Source organism: Trichomonas vaginalis, chromosome III, assembly GCF_026262505.1.
Source record: "Trichomonas vaginalis G3 chromosome III, whole genome shotgun sequence".
Lineage (NCBI taxonomy): Eukaryota > Parabasalia > Trichomonadida > Trichomonadidae > Trichomonas > Trichomonas vaginalis.
In genome coordinates this window covers 13,773,021-13,783,833 of record NC_067205.1, presented here as the reverse complement: position 1 = coordinate 13,783,833, position 10,813 = coordinate 13,773,021, and the positions used below count along the sequence as shown (strand labels likewise).

At 35.7% G+C, this 10,813-nt stretch overlaps 7 protein-coding genes and 1 pseudogene across 8 annotated transcripts, besides 1 other annotated feature; 5 read left to right on the top strand and 3 right to left on the bottom strand.

Moving 5' to 3' along the window:
- Nucleotides 1–1,216: 1,216 nt before the first annotated feature.
- Nucleotides 1,217–10,813: part of a mobile genetic element that runs on past the window's edge.
- Nucleotides 1,448–1,882, top strand: TVAGG3_0697370 (uncharacterized protein; the record flags this gene model as incomplete). The annotated part of the gene is made up of 1 exon (XM_001329135.1): nt 1,448–1,882. One exon carries the CDS (start codon nt 1,448–1,450, stop codon nt 1,880–1,882), a length of 435 nt encoding a protein of 144 aa, XP_001329170.1.
- On the bottom strand, nt 2,787–3,362 carry TVAGG3_0697360 (uncharacterized protein; the record flags this gene model as incomplete). Its single annotated transcript, XM_001297315.1, has 1 exon — nt 2,787–3,362. The coding sequence occupies one exon, from the start codon at nt 3,360–3,362 to the stop codon at nt 2,787–2,789; it is 576 nt and encodes a 191-aa protein (XP_001297316.1).
- Nucleotides 3,718–4,224, top strand: TVAGG3_0697350 (uncharacterized protein; the record flags this gene model as incomplete). Its single annotated transcript, XM_051243242.1, has 1 exon — nt 3,718–4,224. The coding sequence occupies one exon, from the start codon at nt 3,718–3,720 to the stop codon at nt 4,222–4,224; it is 507 nt and encodes a 168-aa protein (XP_051089829.1).
- Nucleotides 4,541–4,942, bottom strand: TVAGG3_0697340 (uncharacterized protein; the record flags this gene model as incomplete). The annotated part of the gene is made up of 1 exon (XM_051243241.1): nt 4,541–4,942. One exon carries the CDS (start codon nt 4,940–4,942, stop codon nt 4,541–4,543), a length of 402 nt encoding a protein of 133 aa, XP_051089828.1.
- TVAGG3_0697330 (uncharacterized protein) lies at nt 4,968–5,588 on the top strand (the record flags this gene model as incomplete). Its single annotated transcript, XM_051243240.1, has 1 exon — nt 4,968–5,588. The coding sequence occupies one exon, from the start codon at nt 4,968–4,970 to the stop codon at nt 5,586–5,588; it is 621 nt and encodes a 206-aa protein (XP_051089827.1).
- TVAGG3_0697320 lies at nt 5,816–6,579 on the bottom strand (annotated as a pseudogene). The gene has a single exon. A coding segment is annotated over exon 1 (764 nt).
- On the top strand, nt 6,597–9,647 carry TVAGG3_0697310 (organellar and viral DNA polymerase type B; the record flags this gene model as incomplete). The annotated part of the gene is made up of 1 exon (XM_001329138.2): nt 6,597–9,647. The coding sequence occupies one exon, from the start codon at nt 6,597–6,599 to the stop codon at nt 9,645–9,647; it is 3,051 nt and encodes a 1,016-aa protein (XP_001329173.2).
- TVAGG3_0697300 (integrase core domain containing protein family) lies at nt 9,688–10,773 on the top strand (the record flags this gene model as incomplete). The annotated part of the gene is made up of 1 exon (XM_051243239.1): nt 9,688–10,773. The coding sequence occupies one exon, from the start codon at nt 9,688–9,690 to the stop codon at nt 10,771–10,773; it is 1,086 nt and encodes a 361-aa protein (XP_051089826.1).

Genomic DNA, 10,813 nt, shown 5'->3' with positions numbered 1-10,813 from the left:
TCAGATTATCCTCAGACTAGTCCTCAGACTACTCCTGAAACTACTCCTCAGATTATCCTCAGACTCCTCCTCAGATTATCCTCAAACTACTCCTCAGTCTAATCCTCAGATTCCTCCTCAGATTATCCTCAAACTCCTCCTCAGACTACTCCTCAAACTCCTCCTCAGATTATCCTCAAACTCCTCAGACTACTCCTCGGTCTAATCCTCAGACTCCTCCTCAGATTATCCTCAAACTCCTCAGACTACTCCTCAAACTCCTCCTCAGATTATCCTCAAACTCCTCAGACTACTCCTCGGTCTAATCCTCAGACTCCTCCTCAGATTATCCTCAAACTCCTCAGACTACTCCTCAGACTCCTCCTCAGATTATCCTCAAACTCCTCAGACTACTCCTCAAACTCCTCCTCAGATTATCCTCAAACTCCTCAGACTACTCCTCGGTCTAATCCTCAGACTCCTCCTCAGATTATCCTCAAACTCCTCAGACTACTCCTCAAACTCCTCCTCAGATTATCCTCAAACTCCTCAGACTACTCCTCAAACTCCTCAAATTATCCTCAGACAACTCCTGAAACTACTCCTCAGACAACTCCTGAAACTACTCCTCAGACTACTCCTCAGACTACTCCTCAAACTCCTCAGACTACTCCTCAAACTCCTCAAATTATCCTCAGACAACTCCTGAAACTACTCCTCAGACAACTCCTCAGATTATCCTCAAACTCCTCAGACTACTCCTCAGACTACTCCTCAAACTCCTCAAACTACTCCTCGGTCTAATCCTCAGACTCCTCCTCAGATTATCCTCAGATTATCCTCAGATTATCACTTTACATATATATATCGATAACTAAATAATTACTTATTATACTTTCTTTCTTTTTTTTTAATATTATAATATTAATATATCTTTCTACGTTTAATGATGAAAAGAGAAAGAGGAGTAAAAAGAGGAAAGAGAAAAGAAAGAGAGAGAGAGAGGGAAAAAAAGGACGGCGATAATTTTGTATTGTTTTGTTATTCGGCCGAATGGCGGCTACTTCGTACCCGCCATTCGGCCCCAAAAATGGCATATTATTCTATTTTTAAACGGTCATGGCGTAAAACCGTCGCATCCCTACCTATATCATAAATATAATTGCCGATTTTAAGGAATTAAGAACAGTTTTAGAACAAGATCAATCTCGCACTTATCAAACGTGAATTAATATACCTATCATGGGTACGGCGGCACTGCGTTCCACCTTACCCAAGATAACAGTTTGACACTTTACGAAACCGGTAACGTATATTTTACAACACAAACACAACACCAACTTAACCTTAAATATTTACAAAACCATCTGACACATAAACGACTTCACTAACGAATTCACTACCGTCCTCACTAAATAAAAATAACCTTATTTTTATTTTTTTTAATTTTTTATTTCATTACAAAGACATGTCTGACTACATTTACTATGACTCTTTCCCAGAACGTTTCCGTGAACTATTCAAAACTCAAGTAAAACTGAGAAACATGCATTTTAACAAAGATAGACCCATTGACGATGAAAGAAACCCTGAATATATTACAATCCCTTATGACGCAAAGTTCATTGCATACATTCCTTATGGTCGCAGAGGAACGAAAACTATTTCAACAAAGAACAAAAATTATTTCTGGAGCGATGAAGAAAATTGCCTTATCTACATAAATGCATACTTAAATAAAGCTACATATTGTACAAAAGAAGGTTGGACTGGATTTGAGCTCTACATATACGACGACGATGGAAACAGACGTTGTGTATACCCATACGATAATATGTACCATTGTTTTCATCAAGCATTAAACGAATACATAGTCAGTAAGGGTCTCATTCCTGCTGAGTAGAAATGTTATATTTTTGTTCTGTCATTTATAAAAAAACAAACTTAAAAATAAATGATATCACCACCCTCACACGTATGAAAACATAGCACAAAAATAAATTTAGGGTAGATGGGTATATCTAACCCGATTTCTAACCTCATTTCTACCCTGTTGAATTCATTGCTTTATAACTCTCTTCCTTGGTTTCTTTTTAGTTGCTTTCTTCACGTCTGTCTCCAACTTGGCTGTCTTTCTTCTTCGTCCGTAATGATACCAGTTACTTCCACCAGTCAATGGGTCAAATGGTCTTTCGTAAGGGTTTCCATACATTCCATAGGACCATACGGAAAACTACTGGTGGAGAAGAAACATTTTCTTTAGTTCCATCGACTATTTAAATGCATTGTTTCACCTTTCATCTGGTCATTAAAGTCTTTTGCGTGTTTTGCAAACTCATCGTCCTTTCCTAAAGCATTTTCTGACTCAGTCGCAACCAAATTGGATGCTTTATTTATGAGCCCTATTTTATTTAATCTTAACTTCTTTGCAACCCAGCCTCCAATCTTCCTTTATTTGCATCTAATGTCTTCGAAACCCTTCCTCCACTCATTTTATTTACTGCGTCATAAGCTCCAAGTGCTTTTGCTCCAAATGCTAATGCTTTTGTTCCCATTGCGCCTAAAGCTGCCCAAGCTACCATTTACACCATATTAAAACCATCTCTCTTCAATATTATCTCATAAAAGTTCTCGTTACTGGAGAAAGTCAATGAAACATAAACATTCTCACGGGCTTCGCCCTCACCGCTTTGCGGTCTATCTAACTTATTTCTTATATCATCTATTCGCTTCAAAATGTCTGAACAATTGCTAACATCTTCTACAACAGTTATTTCATCATGAATGACCTTCAAGAACAAGCTCATTTAATATGCTATTAAAATCATCTCAATAATGAGTCCATCCTTTCCATCTTTAGGTAGCACAACATCTTTCATTGAAGAAGGTTCGACAAGTCTTATGTTAAACTTACTGACAAAGTTTGTTATACTATAATGCTTCGGCGGCGAATACATATAGTTTGAAAGACATAATATAGATTCTTCAGCAAATTCACTTATACTGGATTTTATAACAATGTTCTCACGAGACCAAATACCACCAATTGACAATCTTGTAAGCAATCCTGCTGAACCTTCTACTGTAAACGTCGATGGTAACATTCCACGAAGGTCATCTAGTGACATCTTTGAGTCACTGAATTTAAAGATTTTCTTAAAGCAATCGTCATTATCTAACCATGCAATAGCTTTGAAGTTTTCATTCGAATAGACATCTGCTTCATTAAATGTAAATCCTGACTTCTTTGCAGAGACGACTTTAAAATCTATTGCATTTGTTTCAAAATTATATGCTATGCTAACTTCTGATGGTAATGGGTGCCCTTCTGCTATAAGTTGTTCTTTCAATACCGTTTGAAGTTTTGTATTAAAAACTTTCATGTCATCTCCTGTGTCTAAGTTCACATACACAGCAACAGGAAAACTATCTTGCTTCTTTGTTTCATCATTATACCTCAAAACATTAAAGTTCTTCAATAATATTGTTCTTCCTGCTGGAATACTTCGAACCTGTCTGATTTCAATAGCTTTCTCACCTCCTATATACTCTACTCAGTGTCTTGGATATTCATAAGTATACTGACTTTCTTGAATTTTGGTTGGTTTCATCATAACATGTTCATAGTATATCTTTATACTCTTGTCAGTTAGACTCGGTGCTATGTTCTGAATATTTCTGACTTGCATTTTTAATAAGATTAAAATGAAGCATTTAATACATGATGTAGATGAAGACATGAATGAAACTACAGACAAACTTAACTCTTCTCTCATTCTTCCTTTCAGCAAAGATTATGAATTCTGTTCAAATGGTGTGTATTTCTATTGTGGAAAGATGGGTTCAGGTAAGACATTTAACCTCATTCGTCATATACTCATAACAGAGCGTTTAGGAAACGACTCTTACTATGACCAAATCATTATATCAGCAACTTCAGACTCTATGGATTCAACAGCGAAAACATTCATGTCAAAAGTTCAAGCCTCTGTCGTTAAAGTTCCAGACAGTGAACTCATTGAATTTCTTCAACGTTACATTCGACGTAAGAGGAAATATTATGCCATCGTTGAATTTATACAGTCAGGAATGCAAAAGACTTCTGAGGAGATGGAAAGAATTATTGACAAACACCACTTACGTCAGTACTCAGGAGTTTACGATATGAAACGACTGACAAACTACATTCTATCAAAACTTCAAACACTCTGCTCGTTTGCGACGACTTCGCTGGAAAAGGTTTAGTTTCAAAGCCTGACTCACCATTAGCTAACATCATAACTAAAGTCAGACATTACCACTTAACTGTAGCAATACTTATGCAAACATGGCGTTTTCTTGCTTTAAACATAAAACGCCTCATAACTGACTTCGTTATCTTTCAAGGTTTCTCACGTTATGATATTGAACTCATTTGGAAACAGTCAGGTATAACATTACCTTTTGAAGAAATTTGGGAAGCATATAAGTCTCTCATCTCTCCTCGTTCATACCTTGAGATTCATATCATGACTAATACCATTAAAGTCAAAAATATTCCATGGGAACGACCAACATTGTTTTAAAGTTTAACCTTCAATTGACTGATGGTAAACAAATTCCATGCATCTCTGTCGCCATTTCTGTTAATATTTTTGCAGTCATTCATATCATCCACTTCCCCATCCGTTAGCTTTTGAGGATATGCGTTAGAATAGCTGTTCTTAAATGAAGGCTTCTCTCCCTTGAGAGCATAAACTCTATAACTTTCTGCATACTTTATGTTTGAACCTCCTGAGCCATCATTGACATAAATTTTTATAGGCTTCCACCCTTTGTTCATGTTCCTGCTTCTTCCCTTAGCTCTTTTGTTCAGTAGCTCTACATCTTTATACACAGCACCTGTCTCAGTGAATTCAACAATATTTTCATTCGTTAGCTTTACATTCAAACCCTTGTCGAGTATATTGTTCATTTCATACATATAAAAGGTTTTTATTCTATATGAAATGAGAAGCAAATCCATCTTAGCTGGTGCCGTTAATGTTCCAATTGAACCAACATCAAATGTTGACTCACGAATGACAAACAATATTGTCATAAAGAACTATAGTTCAGAGTGTTTGAAAGAAAAAGAACCAGAACTTAAGTCGGTGAATTTAAACTCAGCTTCAAGTGCAAACGCTAACGCTACATCAGATGTTAAGTTAGAGTATCCACCACTGGACCAAATTCTTTCAAGAGAAGCCAACGACAACCCTTACACAAATGTTCAAACAAATCCTTCAGATAACGTAGACCATTACCTTCTTCAGTTATATCAAACTATCTTACTCAAAGACGATAAGAAGCTTTTGACAAATCTTATAAGCAAGAACCAAATAATTCTAACAAAGGAGGACCTTGAAAATGTTATATCACGAATAACAGGGAAACAGTGCGTTATTGACTATCTCGACCCTGAAATCGAATGCTGTGGTCAAACTCCACTATTCATGAAAATAGGTAACATCCGCATCATTGAAACGCCAGGAACTACAGGAGTTGAGTTTAAGTATAGATATTCGAACGAGTATACAAAACTATCTACTGACTATAAGCTTTGTTTGAAATATGTTTTAGTAAATTAAAGCAGTCAGTCAGTCCAAAAAATTTCAAGTTAGCAATTTGTAATATCTATCCAAAACTTCTTCAACAGTATCGAACTCATCTTCATAATGCAAACCTAATCTTATTGACTTGGTGCAGTTTTCACTAACACAATATTTTTCTGTTCTCTTGACTGACATAACTAACTCATTTGTTTCATCAAACAGCAACAACCAAAGTTCATGACCTAATACATAACATTCATACTTTATATTTTTAGCTCTGAGTTCTCTTGTAAGCGTCGCATTTAATATTTTCTAAAAAGTCAACTTCAACAGTCATTCGCACTGGTGCCTTCAGTTCTACAGGCTCTCCTTGAAAGTCAACAAGTCTGAATTGCATGTCTTTCAAATTATGAGGACTAATGCGAACCCATTTACCTAAATGAGTTGCTATGACAGGAACATTTGGAATGAACATTGAATTGACTGCATAACAGAAGGATTTATATTCTACTGAACCTTTACTATTAACTCCTGAAATACCTGTGACATTAGCTATTTTTGACTCAATGTATAAACAATTACCATAACATACGTATGGAACAGATTTCATCTCAATCGTTTTGTCAACACTTTTCAAAGGAAATGTCATATGGTATGCTCCCAGAAGCAATTGAACTCTATGACTCATTCGTGTTATCTTAAACTCCTTCGCATAACTGAACTTCAATGTTCCCTCAGAAGAGAGTTCGACATCTATGTTGTCAATAGTTTCTTCATTTATGAGAGTATCTATGACTCCAGCAATTTTATATATTCTATACCCAGCTCTGTTAGGAAATGTTATAACACTTCTTACACCATCTATTTCAATCTCTATGAAATCTGTTTCATCTGTTATGACAAAAGTTGCGATAGTATTGAAGTCAACAACTCTGAAAGCAAGTGCTTCATTCTGAAGTCCTAAGTTTGTTTGTAGCTTTACTGTCCCGTATTCGTTTGGGTCTGTACTTTGCAAATAGAACAACATTTTATTCTCATTAAAATATGACTATTGCTGCATATGCGTATGAAACAAATGAAGCAAGAAGAGCACATGAACTAGTAAATGAAAACTCAACTTTAACAGTGGAAGGTAACAATTTAGTCATTGACGATGGAAAAACTAAAAAAGTCATTGATTTCGATACTTTTAACACGTATGACCCATTCATTACAACAAGTAAAGTTCCTATCATAAATGATGGAACGGTGCAATATATAAATTCTACAGTAGATGCCTCATTAGTGAAAGTATTAAATGTTCTCATTGAATTACTAAAGAGCTTCCGATTTGACGACAACATTAAATGCTTAAAGAATTTAGTCATGAATGAGAAACAAATTCTCGGCGTTGCTGGTAGCAGTAATGATGTACACCTTATGACATTAGAATATTATAACGAACATAAAGATGAACTGAAAGGAGAGAAGGGTGACAGTGGACCTCAAGGACCACAAGGAATACAAGGACCTCAAGGCGAAAACGGTTTGGATGGAGAAGATGGAAAGGATGGAAAAACTGCTAAATCATGGATATGGGACCTTATAAATACTGGTTTAACAGCTGGTTCATATGGAGTTCTTCAATACCAAATCGGAAAGATATGGGCTGTACTTGGTGAAGAAGCTTTAGATGACGTCAAAGATGCTTTGAACTTCATTTCAAATGGTTCGGATACTATTAAAACTTTATCTGGTTGGATGCAAGAAACAAGGAGTCAAATAGATACTGTAAGACGTATAGCAAACAATGCACGTACGGGATTGGATACTTTACGACAAGCACAAAATACACTAAAGGAAGCAAATGATATTCTTGGCTCAGTATCAGACATGCATGAAGATTGGCTTAAAGGTATTGACAAATCTTTAAAAAATCACAGTCAGTCTATTGCTGACTACAAGAAAAGTATAGATTTTTTACATAGTGCTATGGACGTACATGATGGAAGCATAAGGAACTTACTTAATGCTAACAATAACTTACCAGGAACTATTAAAGCATTTATAAAGTCCTTTGTAAAACCTGGTGCTCTAACATTTAGGTCTTTGAGAGCAAGAGCATTGAAATCAAGAGATGCAGAAACTCCAACAGAACCTACAGAAGGAACTGAAACAACAGAAACTCCAGAAGAACCACCAAAACCAACAGCTAATGAAATATTGTTCGAATATTTTCCAAGGTACTCTGTTCTCATTGCATACATTCAAGAAATACTTAAGAAAGCAGACTTGACTTTAGGAGATGATGAAAGTTCTGTATATCTTTCGTTCCAGTTTCAAATAGCAGAACTTTTGAGACAGATATGCTTAATGTATGACAACATCTCTGATTTCACAAGATATGATGACGACCATGACCCCGAACACGGTGAAGAAGAAGTTTTACAAACATCCATTAAGACAGGAAAGGTTTTAACACAAAGTCTCATTATTGACACCGAAGAGGGTGAAGTGGATGTTCTTCAAGAGCTGAAGAAAAATACTTCTGAAGGAGGTGGTGGTAGGCATGAACTTGAAATAAATAAGATAGAAGAGAAATTAGCCGAAAAAGCAGATAAAAACCATGTTCATTATATAAGTTCAGATGAACAGATTATAACGGACTACCACGGATATTTAACACAGGATGAAGAAGTGAAGACGGAAGATGTTAATGAAAGAAGATATAAATTCATTCGTGCTGAAGGTTATGACATACGTTGTACTGTACAGTATGACACAGGTAAAGCACCAGAAGCATTTGGTTATAACAATGAAATTTATGCTTCATACTTCTTTGTTAACGGTGTATTAGTTGAACCAAGATTTATGTTGAGAGTTAAGGCAAAAATAACTTTTGAAGATGCTATTAAAAGTAAAGCTGACAAAGATGAACTTGACGCAACGAACAAAGTTTTGAAATCTCATAAACACAATATCTCCGATATAAATGAACTTCAAGCTACATTAAATAGTAAAGCAGACAAAAATCATACGCATGAATCCTTCACTACTGTTAGAGCAGACGACATAATATTGAACTATACCCTTGGTTCAAGTGCACCTTTAGAGAATCCAAGTACAAGCGTAAAAGATACTCTTAATAGTTTAGATAGTAAATATATGAACATCGAAGGTCGTGTCAGAAACTTTGAAACATATGAACTACCAACGCTTTTAGATAAGAAAGCTGACAAAACTTATGTGGATGAAGAACTTGAAAAGAAAGCAAGCAGAGATGAACTTAGTTCGTATACTAGAGCAGAAGATATAGCAATAATTCAGAAAAGTATTCACAAAAAGGCTGACAAAAAACATTGGCATTATACAGTAAAAGGAGGTAAGGGAGTGCGCGTTGGTTCAGATTATTCTGAATATCTTGAAAGAACAAATGAAACTAAAGTCATTGACGGTATAACATATACAAGTTTCAACAGAACTAAGACAGAAGTACATTATGAAGTTCATAGAGAAGATATTCGTGAAAGTTTTGAATGGAATGAAGAAATATGGTCAGCAACTGCAGAAATGGATATGGGTTTAAATCCGGAGTTTTTCATTCGGATCGTTGAAGTTAAAAACTATGAAGATATAATGGAGGACAAAGCTGACAAAACAGAGCTTCAAACATTAAAGACTGAAATACTTCAAACATTATATCCTATAGGCTCTATTTATACGTCAATGAACTCAACAAATCCAGCAAGTGTTTTAGGTTTTGGTACTTGGGAACAGATTGTAGACAAATTCTTATACTGTGCTAACTCTTCAAAGCAAACAGGAGGCTCAAAGAAAATTAAAGAAGCAAACTTACCTGCGCACACTCATACAGGAACTACAAACTTTTCTGGCGACCATAGCCACTCATTAAGAGACCACACATTATACAACTCAGACTATGAAGCTGGCAATGAAGTTTTATCTCCATCTTATAACAATTCAGCAAAAAAGACTTTTCGACCAACTGAACCAGGAAGAAATCATGTCCATACTTTCACAACAAATCCAACAGGCTCGGGTGAAGATTATATGCCACCATTTATGACTGTATTCGCATGGTACCGCGTTCAATGAACGCGCTTGAGCCTAGAATAAAATCTTTAACTTTACATAAATGAGCTTGAAAGAAGTATTCGAACAACATCCATGGAGGTCATTTAAGAAGTTCAATGAAGCAGCAAAAAGTTGGGGATTTACTAACAGAGCTGAAGTTAAAAAGTTCTTTGACAAAAATGTTGTACATCAAACAAAAATAAACCCTTACGACTACTTTTTACCAATTTACTCCAACACTCCTGACGCATACCAATTTGACACTCTCATTCAAAGCAGAAAAGGAGGACATAAACCATTCCTCATCTTCATTAATGTTAACACTCGCAAAGCATATGCATATCCAATGAGGAATAAAGGAACTCGTGAAGTGTTAAGAGTTTTACAAAAGTTTGTAGCAGAACATAGCCCAAGTACTTTAACATCAGACCAAGACAGTGCATACCTCAGCAATGAAATCACAGATTTTCTCATTAAGCATAACATAACTCACTACACTACTGAAGACCATAACCATAACATACTCGGCATCATAAACCGCTTCATAAGAACGCTCAGAGATTTAAATCAAGAGCGAGACTTTACCGAAGAAACAATGAAACATTTTCTCGAAGTATATAATTCCTCAACGCATTCTACAACAGGCCATACACTAAATTCAATGACACAACAACAAGAAGAAAAGTATATACAAAAGAAACGAAGCCAAACACAAAATATCAGAAATTCAACACAATTTACCCTCATTCCTGGTACAAAAGTTCGTGTAGTTCTTGACGACAAACCGTTGACAAAGAAACATTTAAGGTTAAGTCGAAATTATTATATCGTAGACTCTACGCAAGGTAATGGATATCTTATAAAAGCTGCTGACGACTCCATTGCATTTTACCCTCGACATAAATTAGTCGAAAGTAGTAATGGCAAACTTGCTGAAACCATTGACGAAGCAAAGCGAGGAGTGGTTATTGAAATACTTGGCTACAACATAAACGATGACACTTATAAAGTAAGATATGAAGGAGGCGTTGAAGATGTTATACCATCTAAGAACTTGAGAGAATCTAAACCAACTCATCTGGGACCATTAGAGCGGGAGTACTGGAAAGATAAAAACATGCCAGAAAGAATAAGAAAATTCTTCTAAACTAAATATATTTTATGTCTGAAGTTAATTAGTTAATAAA